The sequence below is a fragment of the Manihot esculenta genome, chromosome 5, assembly GCF_001659605.2.
Source record: "Manihot esculenta cultivar AM560-2 chromosome 5, M.esculenta_v8, whole genome shotgun sequence".
Lineage (NCBI taxonomy): Eukaryota > Viridiplantae > Streptophyta > Magnoliopsida > Malpighiales > Euphorbiaceae > Manihot > Manihot esculenta.
Genome location: NC_035165.2, coordinates 1,345,404 through 1,362,732, shown reverse-complemented (window position 1 = coordinate 1,362,732; position 17,329 = coordinate 1,345,404). Strand labels below are relative to the sequence as shown.

Below are 17,329 nucleotides of genomic sequence, written 5' to 3'. Positions count from 1 at the left end.
ATATTGGGAACCGCCAAGTGCAAGTGTACTCCAAGTAAATTTTGATGCGGCTTCAGATAAGTTTCGGAATATGGATGCTTTAGCGGTTATTTTGAAAGATCATAACTCTCGGATTATAGATTGGTTATGTGTACCAGTTACTCATATTTTGGATCCTCTTATTCTAGAAAGCATGGCATGTAGAGAGGCTGTCAGTTTGGCTCGCAACAGGATATAATTGGTTGTGTACCAGTTCCTCATATTTTGGATCCTCTTAATCTAGAAAGCATGGCATGTAGAGAGGCTGTCAGTTTGGCTCGCAACAGGAACATCAATAATCTAATTGTAGAAGGAAATTGCAAGGTGCTCTTTGATGGCCTATGTTCTGGAAAAGAACCATTATGATTCAGAATATTGTCAACGATATTCAAGAATTGAGCAAAGATGTGGATTTCATCTGGATTTCATCTCTTTCAATTGGGTTAGAAGGCAACAGAATGAAACTTCCCATCTCCTTGCTAGAGAGATTCTGAAGAATCCCAACTTTCGAACCAATAGTTCTGCTCAATCTCTTTTCATCAAGGATATTTGGCCTTGTTAATCTCTTTGTATCTCCGACAGAAAAAAACATAAATAAATAAAATTTTTTAATTTTTTAACAATAATTAATGAATTTATAAATTAGATAGAACTATTAAGATATAAAAAAGTGAGAAGACACCTAGCTTAATGGAATTAAGATTTTCTCGTCTAAACCAAAAATATAAAATATTTATTTTAATTTAATTATTAATCACATAGGATAGAAGATGAATGAAAGTTTGATCAAGATGATGGAAAAAGAAAATTTACATACCTGATGCTATCACAGATTGGATAGACTAGATTCACGAGGAAGTAAATCATTCTTAGCCATCTAAACATGATCACAAGAATCCTGGGACCCACATGCAAGCATTAGCAATTCAATAATTTGCTCCAGCATGCATAAGAAAAGGGCTGCTTGATCTATCACATAATGATTTAGATTCAGAGGTACATATCGAGAAAATACGAGCTGCTAGTTCTTGATACAATTCACATCAGAACACAACAGTAGTCGTCATAACTCTGGGACAAGAGTTGCCTCTCTTTCTATAAGAGAGGCATCTTTGTAATCATACATCTGCAGAATTTTTTAGTAGAAAGCCTATATATAAAGGATATAAGCTTGAAGATGGAGCTAAACCAACTCTAACTTGGCACGTGTATCATTGGGCCAATCAATGGTAATGTCTATCAACCATTGATAGTTTAATACAGGGAACCAAACACAACTAGAGCTATTTGGTTCCTTCAATAGTTGTCTTATTTTCTTTACGACGCATTTGATGCAGCAGAGGAATATAGTCTACCCTCTTTACCTGACCTGTCTACATAACATACTGAGACTCCAGTTGTAATATTAATGTTCTCTAGTTCCCAATAATGAACTGAATAGGAACGTTTCACGTGGAAGTAGACACAGAGGCACCGAAGCCACTGTGACAAGGGTTCTCTTTGTTGTGAATAGGCTGTTGCAGTGCAGAGCAACCAGTGTCTTCTTGTTCATCACGTGTAAATATCTCATTCTGCAAAAAGAATCACAATAAAGCAAATGTAAGTTCCGAGTTTGCTTCCCCTTCTTGAAAGGAACAAAATTAAGAATTTTCCACCAAGCATGCCATTTCTCACCTCGGAAAATGAATATTCTCCTAACAGACTATCCAGCGAGTGATTGATCATATGTCCTTCAAAGATTGACATGTCTTGGGTGTTATGTTGAAATTCCACATCTTGAAAGGTAGTATCTTGAATATAAGAAGCAATGCAGGTACTCCAATAATTTCCGGGAATTGAATTATCAGTATTCTCATATTGATTTTGATTTTCAAAATAAGAAGGTACTCCTATGAGGTGATTCCATTCACCTTCTTCAGAGACTGATATATTGGAATTCATGCTGGGATTTTGACTTCCAAAATCCAAAATACCAGGGTTAGTTGGTATACCATTATCATAAGATGATTTAAAATTCATCTTTAATGGGTTTTGAGTTTCAAATTGAAAATCCATAAGACTACTCGTTTCATCTTTGTTATCTGCTGAAACAGTAGTTATCTCATATGGATGTTGATCTTCAACACCAGAAGCCCATTGGCAAACTGGTGTACACTTCTCGTTTGATGAAATAATACTAATCTCATTTGGATTTTGATATTCCAAATGAGAAGCTAATAGACAACTTGTTTCAACTTTGTTACAGGTTGAAACATTATGTATGCCATATGGAGTTTGAGTCATTGATAAAGATTCTTGACCTTTGTTGTAGGTTGAGAAAGCAGACATATCATATGGGTTTCCATATGAGAAATTAGAATCCTTTTGATAGCCAAAATCACCTACCTCATGGGTTGGAATTGCAACCATCTTATTTGGATTCTGATTTTCACAATCAGAGGTCATATGATTGTGTGGTTCACCTTCACCATAGGCTGAACTAGTCATTAAATTTTGATTTTCAAAAGTAGAAGCTGAAGCTGCATTGCAATCGGATAAATCCATTCTTGCCTTCTTACTTGGTTTACCTTTCTTGCAACCTAGCTTTATATCCTTTAACTTTTGATTTGCCTTTTTATTCTTCGAACTTGGTTGAATCTTCGTCGACTTCTTATTGCCTGTTTGCTTCTTGTTTACATGTAATTTACAAAGAACGAAGTCTCCCTGTGTAAGCACAAAAATAATACTTTACTAATCAGCAAAAGCAGATTACGGAGCTGCAAGAGATTTATGGCATCCAAATTTTGAGGAAATAAAAGAACAAACAGAAGTCATGGCATCAAATTTGCAGAGAATTTATTACATCGCCAAACTTTCAAATAAAAAATAGAACTAGCAGAACACCCTGGACAAAGATCACTGAAATATAGGATCTGCATAAATATCTGTAATTGCAATTTCTCGCAAGTAATATTACGATAAAAATTCAGATTTTTTTGCACATTTTAACCAGCAATAAGGTGAATTTCCAAATGAATAAAATTATAAATCTTATACATATATTAAATTGAAGTGATTTTGAAACATGGTTTTGGAATTCTACCTTAAAGGGCAAGTTGAGTTTTGCAGTGAAAGCATACTCGTGTATGACCCATTTAGTCCGATTAGGATCATGGTAAACGAGTATTTTTCTTGTTCCAATCTCCTCATTATCATCTTTATTTGTGACTGAGATAGTCTTGCCTGTGCCTTTCCAGAATCCAGTCCTCGCTTTCCTTTTCGTTTTGCGCCGTCCATTTTCTAAGTAATGCTCAGGTCGACAGAAGAAATAGCACTCTTCATCGGACGATTCTACAGAGGCACAAATTTTCATTATGGTTAATTTAATTTGTGTATATACGTGTATAGCGAGAAAAAAGAAAAAAAAAACAAATAAGAAAATAGAAATGGAGTTTAAAACATTTAATTACCAGGTAAGAGGTCTGAAGGATTAAAATTGCATAGCTCAAACTCTCCGATGTAGAAGCAGTGGGCAAGATGACCAAGCCTCTTGTTCTTCAAATAAGGGTCAAGCAGTTCAAAATCGGTTGGGTGGAATCTCCACCCAACCGGTAAGTTTGGTGGCGCTGACTGCATTGGACCTGCCATATCTTTTAAAAGAAACAAATTAAAGAATCAGCGGAAGAAAGAGAAGCGAGTAAGAGAAAGCTAAGAAAAATTTCACTCACCGGAGGAGACGTCTCACATGATTGATTCCTCTTAGCTGAAACAGAAAAAGGAGGATATCAAAGATCTGGTAATTGCAAAGGAGGAGAAGAGGAAGAAGAAGAAGAAGAGGTACAGAGGAAATGCTAACTATGGAGAAGGGGGAAATGTGAAGGTTTCACTGAAAGAACAATGGTTTTAGTAGGCAGAACAGAATCAGATGGAAAGAAATTGACATTGACTTAGACTCCGACAGTATACGCCCCGAGTCATCGCCCATTGGTCGTGTGATCGTAGTACCACCTCTCTGAGAAGTAGTGAAGGCTTTAATGGTGAAGTCATTCTTGTTAATCTTTACCATCTTTTGGATTTGGTTACTCTAACTTTAATTTTTTATTACAACTCTTTAATTTTAATTTCAATATTGTTAAACTCACACTTATATTTTATTGCAGGTTTTCGAGTAAATTTAAATAAAATATTATTTCTCTTTTCTTATTTTTTATTTATTATATGATTTCATTTTTTCTAATTAAAATTTAATTATTTTAATATTTTCACTAGTAATAATATATTTAATAAATAATATTTTAATTTAAATATTTTTTAATATTAAAACTATTAATGCATTTTTACCCTGAAAACCTACCGTAATAAATAATATGGAGATTTATGATAATAAAATTAAAATTAGAATAACAAATTTAAATTAAATAATTAAATTGAAAATATGATCAAAATTAAAGGCAAGTGATCTGTTGCGAAATTATAAAATATTCTGTGATCCCCAGCTGTGGCTCATAGTTGAACAAGAATTTTAAAGCTTTAAGAGTAAACCAGTTCAACTCGTAGGGGTGAGCAGTATTCGGTTCACACCGAAAAAACCGATCGAATCGAATTGATTTAAAAATTTAGTTCGATTTTTTATATATTTTGGTTCAGTTCGATTTTTAATTTCAAAAATTTTGGTTATTTCAGTTCGGTTCGGTTTTAATCAGAAAAAAAAATAAAAAAACCGAATCGAACCGATTAGTGATAATAATATGTTTTTTCAATAATATAGAGAAATTAAATCATATTAAGATTAAAATATTTTAATTAAATTTTAAAATATTAAAAATAAAGTGTAAAAAATAAAAAAATTATTAAAAATCGAAACTGATCAAACTGAATCGAATCAGACCGGTTCGGTTTGATTCGATTTCTAATCAAAATCGGTTCGATTCGGTTTTTTTAAACACTAAAATTTTAATTTTCGGTTTATTCGATTCGGTTTAATACCGAACTGAACCGACCGAATGCTCACCCCTAAATTACTAAGGAGATTGATGAGTTTCAATTTATACATATAATATTCAATTTAAAAGTATATAAAATTTAAAACTAAATGCACAACTCTGAGAAAAATAAAAGATTGGACGGAGAGTCCGCACTCCTATTAAATGTGGGGTGGTATTATTTAAGTTAAGAAAAATTATTTGTGAAATCGAGAGAAAGATTTAGCGGCTTGAGAAAGGAGATAAAATTAATTAATATGGATAATTTTATATTTTATATATTTTTTAAAATAAAATTAATAGTTGTATTAATAAAATTTTATCAAATAAAGAGTGATATCATCTCAAATAGAGACGATCATGTTTAATATATTTTTTAGGTAAAATATGAGCAGATAGAGTGATATTACGATGAATCCATCTAAAAAAAATATCAGTTATAGATCTAACAAAGATTTACAATCATTCAAAATCAAATCCAGTTCAGAAATATTTAAATGTGAATGTGGAGACCAAAGAGTTTGAACCATCTGCAGACAGTTCATAAAAATATAGTCATTAAAAGACAAAAATCATATCACAAAGAGCAAATAGTGACGAAGAGCTAAAATTTCAACAATTACCGGTGTACCATTATTTGTCTGAGAATTGTCGAGTTCTCGGTAGTTTCAATACAGGACGATCATTACTTTCAGCTATCCTGACATTTAACAGGATGAGCCGTTTCGATAGTCAATTGACACAAATTTTCTTTTATGGAGAAGAGAAAGAAGAATTAAGTTTAAAGAAGAGAAAAATGCGAGAGTATCCAGATACAGAGAGACTACAGAGAGAAACTTGACATATTTTATGATTCTTTAACTATAAAAATAAAAAAAATAAATAAAAGGACTAAAATGATAATAGAAGTAAAAGATCAAAACTATTTTAATAGATTTTTAAAAATATAGCGATTAATGATTTGTTTTTTTTTTCCGTGTTGTCATTGCATATCGCTGTTTGCTGTGAGCATGTGACATCGGAGGATCTTTGGAGAATCCGGTCTTTGTTGCTCCGGAAGATCTTTGAGATCTTCGCCGGCCGTTTTTGCTCCGGGAGATCTTTGAGATCTTCGCCGGCCGTTTCGCTCCGGGAGATCTTTGCGATCTGCCGGCCTTGTACCACTGAGGTCTTTATGTCTCAGGGTCTTCATTGCCAGGAAATCTTGGGGATCCTGGACTTGTAATTCCGGGAGATCTTGGGGATCCCGGTCTTGAGTCCGGGAGATCTTGGGGATCCCGGTCTTGTTGAACCAGGAGATCTTGGGGATCCCGGTCTTGAATTTGAGAGATCTTGGGGATCCCAGTCTTGTTGAGCCAGGAGATCTTGGGGATCCTGGACTTGAATCCGGGAGATCTTGGGAATCCCGGTCTTGAATCCGGGAGATCTTGGGGATCCCGCTCAACAGGAGATCTTGGGGATCCTGGACTTGAATCCGGGAGATCTTGGGGATCCCGGTCTTAAATCCGGGAGATCTTGGGGATCCCGGTCTTGTTGAGCCAGGAGATATTGGGGATCCTGGACTTGAATCCGAGAGATCTTGGGGATCCCGGTCTTGTTGAGCCAGGAGATCTTGGGGATCCTGGACTTGAATCCAGGAGATCTTGGGGATCCCGATCTTGAATCCGGGAGATCTTGGGGATCCCGGTCTTGTTGAGCCAGGAGATCTTGGGGATCCTGGTCTTGAATCTGGGAGATCTTGGGGATCCCGGTCTTGAATCCGGGAGATCTTGGGGATCCCGGTCTTCTGTCTCCAAGAGGTCTCTATGCCTCAAGGAGGTCTTCTGAGCTCTATTCTTTCTTTTCCACGGAGAATTATCATTCACAATAATAGGGATAATCTCATTGTGTAAGGAATGGTGTTATTTTATTCATTCATGTTTTTCATAGTACAATGCTTTTCTTTACAAATATTTCAGGGGAAGTACCTCTTCAGATGCTGGATATTCCAGGCGTGAGGCTCAGGGTTTCCCTGCATATCTTCAATTCGGTATACTCCTGGCCTGACTACTTTTGCTATCCTGAATGGGCCCTCCCAGGTCGGTGCCAACTTGCCCACTGCCGCTCTTTTTCCCGTAGCCTCCAAGTTTCTTAGGGCCAAGTCCCCCACCTTTAGACTTCTTTCCCTGACCCTTTGGTTGTAATAACGGGCTGCCCGTTGTTGATAAGCAGCAGTTCGGACTTGAGCTTCCTCCCTAATTTCTTCGAGAGCGTCCAAGTTGTTCCTTAACTTGTCGTCGTTAGTGTTCTCGTTAGCAAATTGGACTCGATGAGTGGGGACTTGCAGCTCGACTGGGACTACGGCCTCTGTGCCGAAAACCAGTGTAAAAGACGTTTCTTTAGTGGACGCTTTGGGGGTAGTTCGGAGTGCCCACAGGATACTGTTGAGCTCTTCCGCCCAGTTCGCCTTTGCCCCATCCAGCCGTTTCTTTAATCCTTGGAGGATAGCTCTGTTGGTAACCTCTGTTTTACCATTGGTCTGAGGATGGGCCACTGAAGAGAACTTGTGCCATATGCCCATGTTTGCCGTAAATGCCCTGAAGGCGTTGCAGTCAAATTGCTTGCCATTATCTGAGATGAGCACCCTTGGTATGACAAATCTGCAAATGATATTTCCCCATACAAAGTCTATCATCTTGCGGGCTGTGATTGTGGGGATTGCCTCCGCCTCTGGCTATTTCGAGAAGTACTCCACAGCCACCACTACAAACTTTTTATGTCCTGTGGTTTTGGGAAATGGTCCCAGGATGTCTATTCCCCATTGTGAGAACAGCCACGGGCTGGATATGCTGGACTGAGGAGTGGCTGGGACATTGATGGCGTTGGCAAACCTCTGGCATACGTTGCATTTTCGGACGAACTCTTCTGCTTCTTTTTTAACAGTGGGCCAATAGTATCCTTGCCTGAATATTTTATTGGCCAGCGTTCCTGCCCCTTCGTGAGCTCCACATATTCCTCTGTGTATCTCTTCCATCACTTTTATTGCCTCCTCTGGGCTCACACATCGGAGCCATGGGCTGGACTTTCCCCTTCTGTACAAGGTCCCCCTTACTGATTGGTAATTAGCAGCACGAGCTGCTATCTTTCTTGCTTCATCCTTGTCTTCAGGGAGCTTTCCTTTTTCCAGATATTCCAAGTATGGGGTCATCCAGGTCTGGCTTTGTTCTATCTGCAATACAGTGATTGTATTATTAAAAGCAGGCGTGTTGATGTGTTGTATATACACTTCATCAGGGAGCTGTTCTAATTCTTCCTTCGATAACCGACTAAGTAGGTCTGCTTCCTCATTTTCCTCTCGAGGTATTCTTTGAAATTTGATGGAAACACCCTTGCTCCTGAGCTCGGCTTCTATAGCTTTTACTTCTGTCAGGTAATTCCACATGGTCGGGTCTCTGGCCTGATATGCCCCAGTTACCTGATTAATCACCAGCTGGGAGTCACTATTCACCTCGAGATCGGTTGCCCCTACTTCCATTGCCACCAGCATCCCGTTTATTAGGGCCTCATACTCCGCCACATTATTGGAGGCCTTGAATTCTAGGCGCAAGGCGTAGCAAACCTTAAATTCTTCAGGCCCCTTGAGCATTATTCCAGCGCCACTGCCCCCCGCGCTTGATGCCCCATCTACATATAGCTTCCATTTGAATTCTTGCAAAGGCTCTCCCTCGCTTCCCTTCTCCAACACTTCTGAAGAAGACTCTTCCCGCTTTTCGTTGAATGTACATTCTGCTATGAAGTCGGCAAGGGCTTAAGATTTTATAGCTGTCCGAGGTCGATACTCTAAGCAGTAGGGGCTAATCTCTATGGACCAAGCCAGCATCCGGCCTGAGGTTTCCGGCCTGTGTAGAATCTTCTTCAGGGGTTGGTCCGTCATCACTATACCTTGATGGCTTTCCAGGTAGACCCTAAACTTTCGAACTGCCAGCAACAGAGCATACGCCACCTTTTCAATGTTCAGGTATCTAGTCTCGGCACCCTTAAGTACCTTACTGACGTAAAATACCGGCTTTTGTTCTCCTTCGTCTACCCTTACCAATACTGCACTAATCGCTTGTTCAGAGGCTGCCAAGTATATCAGGAGTTCCTCTCCTTCCAAGGGGCTGCTGAGCACATGAGGGGAGCTGAGGTAGCTTTTGAGCTCTTTGAAAGCTTCTCGGCAGTCTTCTATCCATTCGAAGTTTGGCACTTTCCTCAACTTCTTGAAGAATGGTAAGCACTTTTCTACCGACCTTGACATGAATTGATTAAGCGCCACTACTCTCCCGGTTAGTCTCTGGACGTCCCTCATACAGGTCGGTTCTGACATATTCAGTATGGCCTCTACCTTCTCCGGATTGGGCTCAATGCCTTTTCCACTCACCATGTACCCCAAGAATTTTCCTCCCCTGATGAAAAAGGCACATTTCGCTGGGTTCAGCTTCATTCTGTACTGATCTAATACTCCGAATACCTCCCTCAAATCTGCCATGTGCTGTTGGAAAGTTAGGCTCTTGACCACCATATCGTCCACATAAACTTCTACGTTTCTGCCGATCTGATTTTTGAAGATCTTGTTCATCAGTCTTTGGTAAGTTGCCCTAGCGTTTTTCAATCGGAAAGGCATGGCTCTATAGCAGTAAGTCCCATCTTCTGTTATGAACGAGGTCTTTTCTTCGTCCAACCTGTCCATTGGGATTTGATGATAACCAGACATTGCATCCAAAGACGACATATAATCAAAACCGGCCGTAGAATCGACCATTTTATTAATATCAGGGAGGGGATAACAATCTTTAGGGCAAGCCTGATTCAGGTCAGTAAAATCTATGCACATCCTATATTTGCCATTGGCTTTTTTGACTAATACATGATTTACTAACCACTGCGGGTACATGACCTCCCTGATAAAGCCTGCCTCTTCTAGCTTCAATACCTCCTCCCTGGTGGCCTGTTGCTTCTCCCTTCCGACTACTCTCTTCTTCTGCTTTACCGATCTAGCTTCGGGGAGGACATTCAACTTGTGCGTCATCACTTTTGAGTCAATCCCGGGCATTTCAGAAGGCTTCCAGGCGAAGCTTGACGCGTGATTTCGGATCAAGGACATGACCTCGGTTTTCTGCTCTTCGATAAGGCCGGCGTTGAGACTGAAGACATTATCTGTTTCTGCTTCTGATAAGGGAAAAATCTCCAGTTCCCCCACCGGCTCTGTCCTGACCTCTGTTTTCTCGTCTCGGACCTCCAGGACTTCTGAAACCAGCCTTTCCTCTATTGAGCTCGGCTCTGCTACCGTAGCTAGGTACACTGCCCTTGCTTCCTCCTGGTTTCCCCGAACTATTCCCACCCCTGCTTCTGTTGGAAACTTCATTGCCAGATATCTGATACTGGTGACGGCCTCAAAGTCAAACAGTGCAGGTCTTCCTAGGATCACGTTGTAGCTCAGGGGGAGTTTAGCCACCAAGAACACTGCATAATGGGTGCGAGTCCTTGGTGCTTCTCCCAAAGTAAGGGCTAGCTTTACCTTCCCTTCCACCGTCACTGGCGTTCCTCCAATTCCTTTAATCGGGGCCTGATCCCGAACCAGTTGCTCTTCGGGGATTCCCATCTGCTGGAAGACTCGGTAAGGCAGCAGATTCACCTTGATCCCGTCATCCACCAAGATCTTCTTTACCCGGTAATTGTGAATGACAGCTTCAATGACAAGGGCGTCGTCATGGGGCATCTGAACACCCTGGGCATCCTCTGAGGAGAAAGTGATGACCGTTGGAGAGTGTTCGACGACCTGCATGACCTCAGCACTGCTGCTTTCTCCCTCTCTACTCCTCTTTTTCCCCCTTCAGCTCATCCGACCTCCTGTGCCTCCAATGATCATATTGATGGTCCCACTGGACCCATCATTTACGGGGTTAGCTCTCGTTCTTCTCGGCGCTTGGACTGCCGGATTAGGCTGAGGCCTCTGTCCCTCCGGTTTCTTCACGAAATTCTTGAGGTGGCCCCTCTTTATCAACCTCTCGATTTCAGTGATCAACTGAAAACAGTTGTTGGTGTCATGGCCATGAGTTCGATGGTACTGGCAATATTTATCAGGATTTCGCTGATCTGCTTCAGTTCTGATGGGTTTGGGCCATTGTAGGAATTCATTACCCTGGATGGCCATGAGCACTTCGGCTCTTGAGGCATTGAGCGGGGTCGGCTTCTCAGGGACCCATGAGGGCTGCGTTTTCTGTTCCGAGACCCTAGGGGGCAGAGGTCTTGAATCCCTTCGCTCCCAGGGCTGTCTGTAGGGTTCTGGCCTCCTGCCTTGCTTCTTCTCTTGCCGTTCCGGCCTCTTTTCTTCGGGGAGCTTTCCCTTATCCACCGCTCCTCGGGCGAACCTGCTGGTTACCAAGGCATCATCTTGGCTTATATATTTTTCCGCCCTCTTCATCAGCTCTGCTAGTGAGGTGGGAGGCTTCCTACTTAATGAGCCAAAGAACTCTGGTGAGGTCGTCCCCTTCTGCATGGCCTCCACCGCTCTACCCTCATCTAATTCGGGGATTTGTAGGGCCTCCGTATTGAAACGGGCGACATATTCCCGGAGCGATTCATCCCTTCTCTGCCTTACTGTTTCTAGATAGCTCGTCTTCCTATCTGCTGGCACCCCGGCGATGAACCGGCTGATGAAGCGAGTGGCCAGATCTCCAAAGCTTCCAATGCTTCCGGTCTCAAGGCTATTGAACCACGCCCGCGCTGGCCCCGAGAGCGTCGTTGGGAATACCTTGCACGTCAAGGCATCCGACAAAGTTTGCAGCTCCATGAAGGTCTTGTAGTTCATGACATGCTCCCTCGGGTTACCAGCCCCGTCATACGCTGCCATAGAAGGCATCATGAACTTCTTGGGAATGGTCTCCTGCTGCACCCATTTCGAGAAGGGTGAAGAAGTAGGCAGGAAAACCTGATTCTGATCCTTCGTCCCCAGCTCGGCCAGGAGCTGCTCTCTCAGCTTCTGCAGCTTTTGATCTATATTTTCCTCTTCTTGTCTGGGCCTTTTCTCCAAGCGATGTTCTTCCTCCCACGTTTCACTTCCTGTTCTCCCGGCCGTCCCGGCAAAGTAACTATCAGCCTCGTCATTCTCGATCAACTCTCTCACCCTCCTTCCGTGAACTCTAGCTTCTGGCTCTACCTCTCCACCATGTTTCCTGCTTTTCTCCCCTGTTTCTCGGCTGATTGTTTGAGGAGGGTTGAGGGTAGGTTGGTGAGGTTCGTTAGTTTGAGGTTCTTGTATCACTGGTGGTACATTTGTCGGGGTGTTAAGGCCTCGCTGTTGCATTAACTGCCCCAGCCACTGAGCAGTGTTTTGCAGTTGGAGGGCGATGGCTTGGAGGTCCTGGTTGGACAAGGCAGCGGTGGATATATTTCCTGCTAGGCTTGGTGAGGGATTGAAAGGAATGGGTGGTTGATTGTTTGGAGTCGTAGGACTCGAAAAAGAGAACTGCTGCCCCTCCTGGGCAGAGCTCAGGTCATTGGGAATGTTAAGATTGTTGTTTTCGTTATGATTAGTCATCGTGGATCTCAGTGGGTATGTTTTAGAGTGAAACTCCGGTGATGAAAAGATCTCCTTCGTTTCCCACAGACGGCGCCAATTGATGATCTGAGATCCAGAAAATAGGATTTTACAATGGGCTCTGTAAAACTGGAAAAGTCTCTGCTCAGAGGAGAGTATTTCTCCTTTTATATATTTTCTTTTGTCTGCTAGTGACGTGTTAACAGAACGTATATCATTGGACCACCTGTCCCTGCTACGTTGATACGGACGTACGAGGGAATCAGATCTCTGTCCCATGCGTAACGACCCCTGATTCTCCCCGGGCGCGCATGCGTATGGACCCACATGACGGACGAGTGGGTCTCCCTTTTGATTCCAGACTGGACTGGAAGATAAGTTATGGGCTGAATCCAAGAAGGATCTGTTCATCGGGCCTAAGAGGTTAGGTCGGCCTGATTGAGGAAATTGATTGGAGTCCGATCTGGAGGGGGACGGGCTGGACCAGTCACACGGGGGAGACCTTGGACCCCCTAAATAATGGGATCACGATATAGGCCTGAGCCCAATCCGGGGTGGAGAAATCCAGCGGTCATCATATAGTAATAATTTTATAAAATTAAGATTTTATAATAAATATATTATTTATAAAATTTAATAATTATTTTTAAGAAAAAAGTTAATGGATATATAATATTTAATAAAATATTTATGAGAAATTGAATAATATATATTATTTGTGTGAGTGTAAAATTTTTTAAGTGATTTCTTAATTTAATTAAAGTGCTATAAATATTTTATATTTTTTAATAATTATTTCGATGAAAAATTTTTTAATTTGTACGAAATTAAAATTTAAAAATTTAATTTTCAAAATAAAGAGATTAATTTATTAATTATATTAAAATTTAAAAATTAAAATATAATTTAGTTAAAAAATAATTATTGAACTAAATTAGATTAAATAAATTAAAATTTGAAAGCTTAGTTTTTATATTTTGATAAAATTTATTAAATTATAAATAGATTTCTCTGGATTTTCATTGGCATTTTCCTCTTCACGAGTTTCTAAGTAGTGGCGAATACGATCTTGGAATTGCCTTGGATTCTAGTTCGGATTTTACCCGTTTTTATTTATGTCAACAAAGTTGATGGGGCTCTTTATGTGGGTTGGGCTGCTTATTGCTGGTTTTCAGATTTATTTTATTGTTGGACCATTATGTAATGGAGTTGCTTCTACTTACTGGATAAGGCTTTTTTCTAAAATGCAACTTTATCTCTTATATACACACATTAATTTCTTTCAAATGATTCTGCTAAATACAAATATTTCGTGTTTGCATCAAACGAAATACCTGCAGAACTTGATTAACTCAAAATGCAACGAGAGAGAGAGAGAGAGAGATAGAGGGAGACTGGTAATTAACGAGACAATATAAGAGTTGCCGGATTTAATACAACAGTCAAATATTAAAATCTTATTACCAAGTACAAGTTTGGAAGCAGAACTCATAGCATTACGTGGCATACAGCTAATGCGGCTCCCACCAAATAGGAACTCATGGGCAAGGACATCCTATTTCTGATGCTACTCCAGTTTGCTCAGAGCTGCCAAAGCCACTGTAAGTGCTCTTACTGCTGCTACCATCGGGGCTCATGGGGGAGAAGAATGCCGAGGTAAAATTCTCTACATTTTTTAGCTCAAGCACTTCTTCTTCCAGCATATTAAAATAAGCTTGTAGATCCGCCTGAAAAAAAATAAAAAATCATTATTAAAGCATAATCCCCGAGTTTGCTCACAGAAGGTTTAAGACTGTACAGAAAGATGCAATTTCTTACCTCTGATTGTGTAGCCTCCGCTGCATTATTGTCTACATCAGCGGCAGTCGAGGAAATTAGTATATCAGAAGGGATGCTCCGTTCACCTTCTTTGCAGGCTGATATATCCCAAGTGATTGGACATATTAGTTTGCCATTCACGTAGGTTGACATAGCAGCCATCTCATTTGGATTTTGATCTTCTTGATCAAAACCCAAATAGTAATGTGATTCACCTTCATCACCAGCTGAATCGGTGGTCACATATCCAGTTTCAAAATCAAAAGCTATAAGCTCATTCTGCTCAACTTTGTCATAGGTTGACATAGTAGTCGACTCGTTGAGATTACCAAAATCAGAACCAACATGGATGCTCGGTTCACATTCATCACAAGATGAATTAGTCTTCGTCTCATTGAGGTTTTGAATTTCAAGATCACAATCGCCGTTGTTGATCTTCTCATCTGGCTTTGCCTTCAATTTACAGAGAAGGAAATTCCCCTGCATAGACAAACATCTCCAGTCATAAGCAAATTCTACAGTAAACAATGCTAAAAATGTTTGTAAATTCTACTTGGATGACAACAGAAGAAACAAGTCCTTTACCTGGATAGCCATGGTGGAATTTGAAACAATATATTCATACTCGTGCATGATCCATTTGGTCCTTTTAGGTTTAGGATGATCTTTTACATGGAATACTAAACTCCTTTTTGTACCAATCTCTTCCTTACTGCGTTTATCTTTTACTTTACGCGGCTTGCCAGTGGGTTTCCAAAACCCTGCCCTGGTTGTTCGATTTGAACGCCGGCTTCGTGAATACTTATAATCACGGGGACAAAAGAAATACCACACTTGATCCTCCGAACCTGTGTCCACCATATCTGCACATCAATATCGTTCATTGAAGCTCATTAAAAAAATCAAACACCATTAGGAAATTAAGAAAAAGATTATAGAAAATATGTGTGTTTACCAGGTAGATCCCACGGCTCGAAGTCACAAACTTTAATCTCCGTGATTGTTGAGTCGTTGTCATCGCAACCAAATATCTTTCGTTTCAAAAAATGATTAACCAGCTCATAATCTGTTGGATGGAATCTATATCCAACCACTGGAGCTATCGTCATATCTGTAAGACGAAAAAGATGAAGTTATAAAGAAGAAACAGCAACATGGTAACAACACCAAAGAAAGATTGACATGTGCAAATAAAGAAAGAGAAAAAATACCCACCAGATGATAAGTTGTGTTTCATTCCTCTTCCCAAAATGGAACTGCAAAGGCTTTGATTGATTTGAGAGAAGGAAGGATTGTTATCTTGGGATAAAATACGAAACAGAGGAAGATGAGTGGCAGAAGCAACAGCAGCAAAGTCGCAGAGCATTAGCTAAGAGCTATGAAGAGAGAAGAGACATTTCGAAGAAGAGAATGTTATGTGTTGGGGAAACGGAGAGGAGGGAAGTGAGAATTTGTAAGTGCAGAAAGTGAAAGTGAATCGGACTAGAGATTATCCATTCAAAACCTTCAAAAAACGTCACTCCTTGGACGACAAGTTTTGGTCTCTACTTCCAGGAGAAGTTGGTAAATAGGTGGGATAAGAGTGGCAAATAGGTGTTTCTGCAGAATGGACCCTACCATCCAAACCGCGTCTAAGTATAATTTTTCATTTTTAATTCAGTTTTGGGGAATAAAATTGACTCACTGTATGTAAGATTCGACTTGCTCCTGAAGTTTGATGTATGCTTCTACAATAATCTGGAATGTTCCTGCAGATAAATTACAATCCAAAGGTATGATATTTTTACCTTGCTATAATCGGGTATGATTTTTCAAATTATATATAAAATTAAAAAAATATTAAAAATTATATATAATAAAAATTTATTTTTAAATTTAAAATGGATGATATGCTTATTTAATCGGTTATATTATTAAATAAATATATTTGACACTTTAAATATCACAGTTAAATTTTTATTAAAAAAATATATGACAATCCATTTCAAAAACCATTTTAAAAAATCTATTTAAAAAAAACATATGACAGTTAAATAATTAATTTATTGACATATCAATAAGTGTAGGACGTTAGTAAATAGCTATTTGAGCAGTGACATGATATATTTTTTAAATATTAAATTTATATTATATTTTTTATATTAAGTTTAATTATTAAAAAATAAATATTTAATATTAAAATTTTTTTATTTTTAAAAATTAAAATATTATTTTATTATATAAATTACTGAATAATTTTTTTTATAAATTCATGAAATAAAATTTTTCAATTTTTAAAAATAAAAAAATTTAATATTAAATATTTAATGATTATACTTCCTATAAAAAATGTAAAATAAATTTAATATTAAAAAAATAAAATTTATCGGTATTCTTCTTTAATCATAGTTATTTTTTTATTATATTTAAATAGAGTTGCTAGATAATTATTGTGGTTTTTGAACCGTTGGATTTATAAGTGTTCAATAAAAAAAACTTATTTGACATTTATATTGAAATGATTATGTGCTAGTCTTGTATTAATGTGATAGATTTATTCGTGTTAAAAAATTATATGTAAATTATTTTTAAATTTTTAAAAATAAAAAAATTTAATATTAAATATTTATTTTTTAATAACTAAATGTAATAAAAAAATATAATATAAATTTAATATTAAAAAAATATATCACATCACTGCTAAAATAGCCAACTTATTAACATGACACACATATTTAATACTTAGCCAATTATCCTATATTTTAAATGTCAAATATATTGACTGTCCAACAAAAATACTACTTATTTTAAATTTAAAAATAAATTTCAATCATACATTTTTTTTTTATTTTTATGTATGATTTAAGAAAAGCTCGAATATGTCAAGTCCCGCAACAAGGTCACAAGCAATTTAATAGTATAAATTTATAAAATAAAAACTCAAGTAATCTCTTATAAATTAATTAAAAGCTTTATTTTCCATTTTAATAAGTCC

At 38.7% G+C, this 17,329-nt stretch overlaps 3 protein-coding genes across 3 annotated transcripts in view; all 3 read right to left on the bottom strand.

Annotated features, from left to right (window-relative positions):
- Positions 1–813: 813 nt before the first annotated feature.
- LOC122723752 (NAC domain-containing protein 62-like) lies at positions 814–4,044 on the bottom strand. The gene is made up of 5 exons (XM_043957164.1): positions 3,726–4,044; positions 3,468–3,647; positions 3,101–3,348; positions 1,693–2,721; positions 814–1,589 (listed from the first exon to the last, which is right to left on the bottom strand). The coding sequence occupies exons 2-5, from the start codon at positions 3,643–3,645 to the stop codon at positions 1,467–1,469; spliced, it is 1,578 nt and encodes a 525-aa protein (XP_043813099.1). The 5' UTR covers positions 3,646–3,647; positions 3,726–4,044; the 3' UTR covers positions 814–1,466.
- Positions 4,045–13,953: 9,909 nt separating this feature from the next.
- The window catches only part of LOC110608149 (protein NTM1-like 9), a 16,436-nt gene continuing 13,060 nt past the window's right edge, over positions 13,954–17,329 (bottom strand). The window contains exon 6 of the transcript XR_006350790.1: positions 13,954–14,024. The gene's annotated coding sequence lies outside the window, so the exon portion shown is untranslated. The remainder of the gene's footprint in view (positions 14,025–17,329) is intronic.
- LOC122723725 (protein NTM1-like 9) lies at positions 14,033–16,050 on the bottom strand. The gene is made up of 5 exons (XM_043956898.1): positions 15,571–16,050; positions 15,311–15,466; positions 14,941–15,218; positions 14,356–14,835; positions 14,033–14,264 (listed from the first exon to the last, which is right to left on the bottom strand). The coding sequence occupies exons 1-5, from the start codon at positions 15,719–15,721 to the stop codon at positions 14,076–14,078; spliced, it is 1,254 nt and encodes a 417-aa protein (XP_043812833.1). The 5' UTR covers positions 15,722–16,050; the 3' UTR covers positions 14,033–14,075.

What these genes read in the sequence shown, in the direction of transcription:
- LOC122723725 (XM_043956898.1), bottom strand. Translation starts at nt 15,721, where the DNA reads ATGCTCTGCGACTTTGCTGCTGTTGCTTCTGCCACTCATCTTCCTCTG. An exon ending in GAAACACAACTTATCATCTG is followed by an intron (nt 15,467 to 15,570) that starts GTGGGTATTTTT and finishes TTCGTCTTACAG; the next exon opens with ATATGACGATAGCTCCAGTG. An exon ending in CGAGCCGTGGGATCTACCTG is followed by an intron (nt 15,219 to 15,310) that starts GTAAACACACAT and finishes ATTGATGTGCAG; the next exon opens with ATATGGTGGACACAGGTTCG.
- LOC122723752 (XM_043957164.1), bottom strand. Translation starts at nt 3,645, where the DNA reads ATGGCAGGTCCAATGCAGTCAGCGCCACCAAACTTACCGGTTGGGTGG. An exon ending in TCCTTCAGACCTCTTACCTG is followed by an intron (nt 3,349 to 3,467) that starts GTAATTAAATGT and finishes GTGCCTCTGTAG; the next exon opens with AATCGTCCGATGAAGAGTGC. An exon ending in AACTCAACTTGCCCTTTAAG is followed by an intron (nt 2,722 to 3,100) that starts GTAGAATTCCAA and finishes GTGCTTACACAG; the next exon opens with GGAGACTTCGTTCTTTGTAA.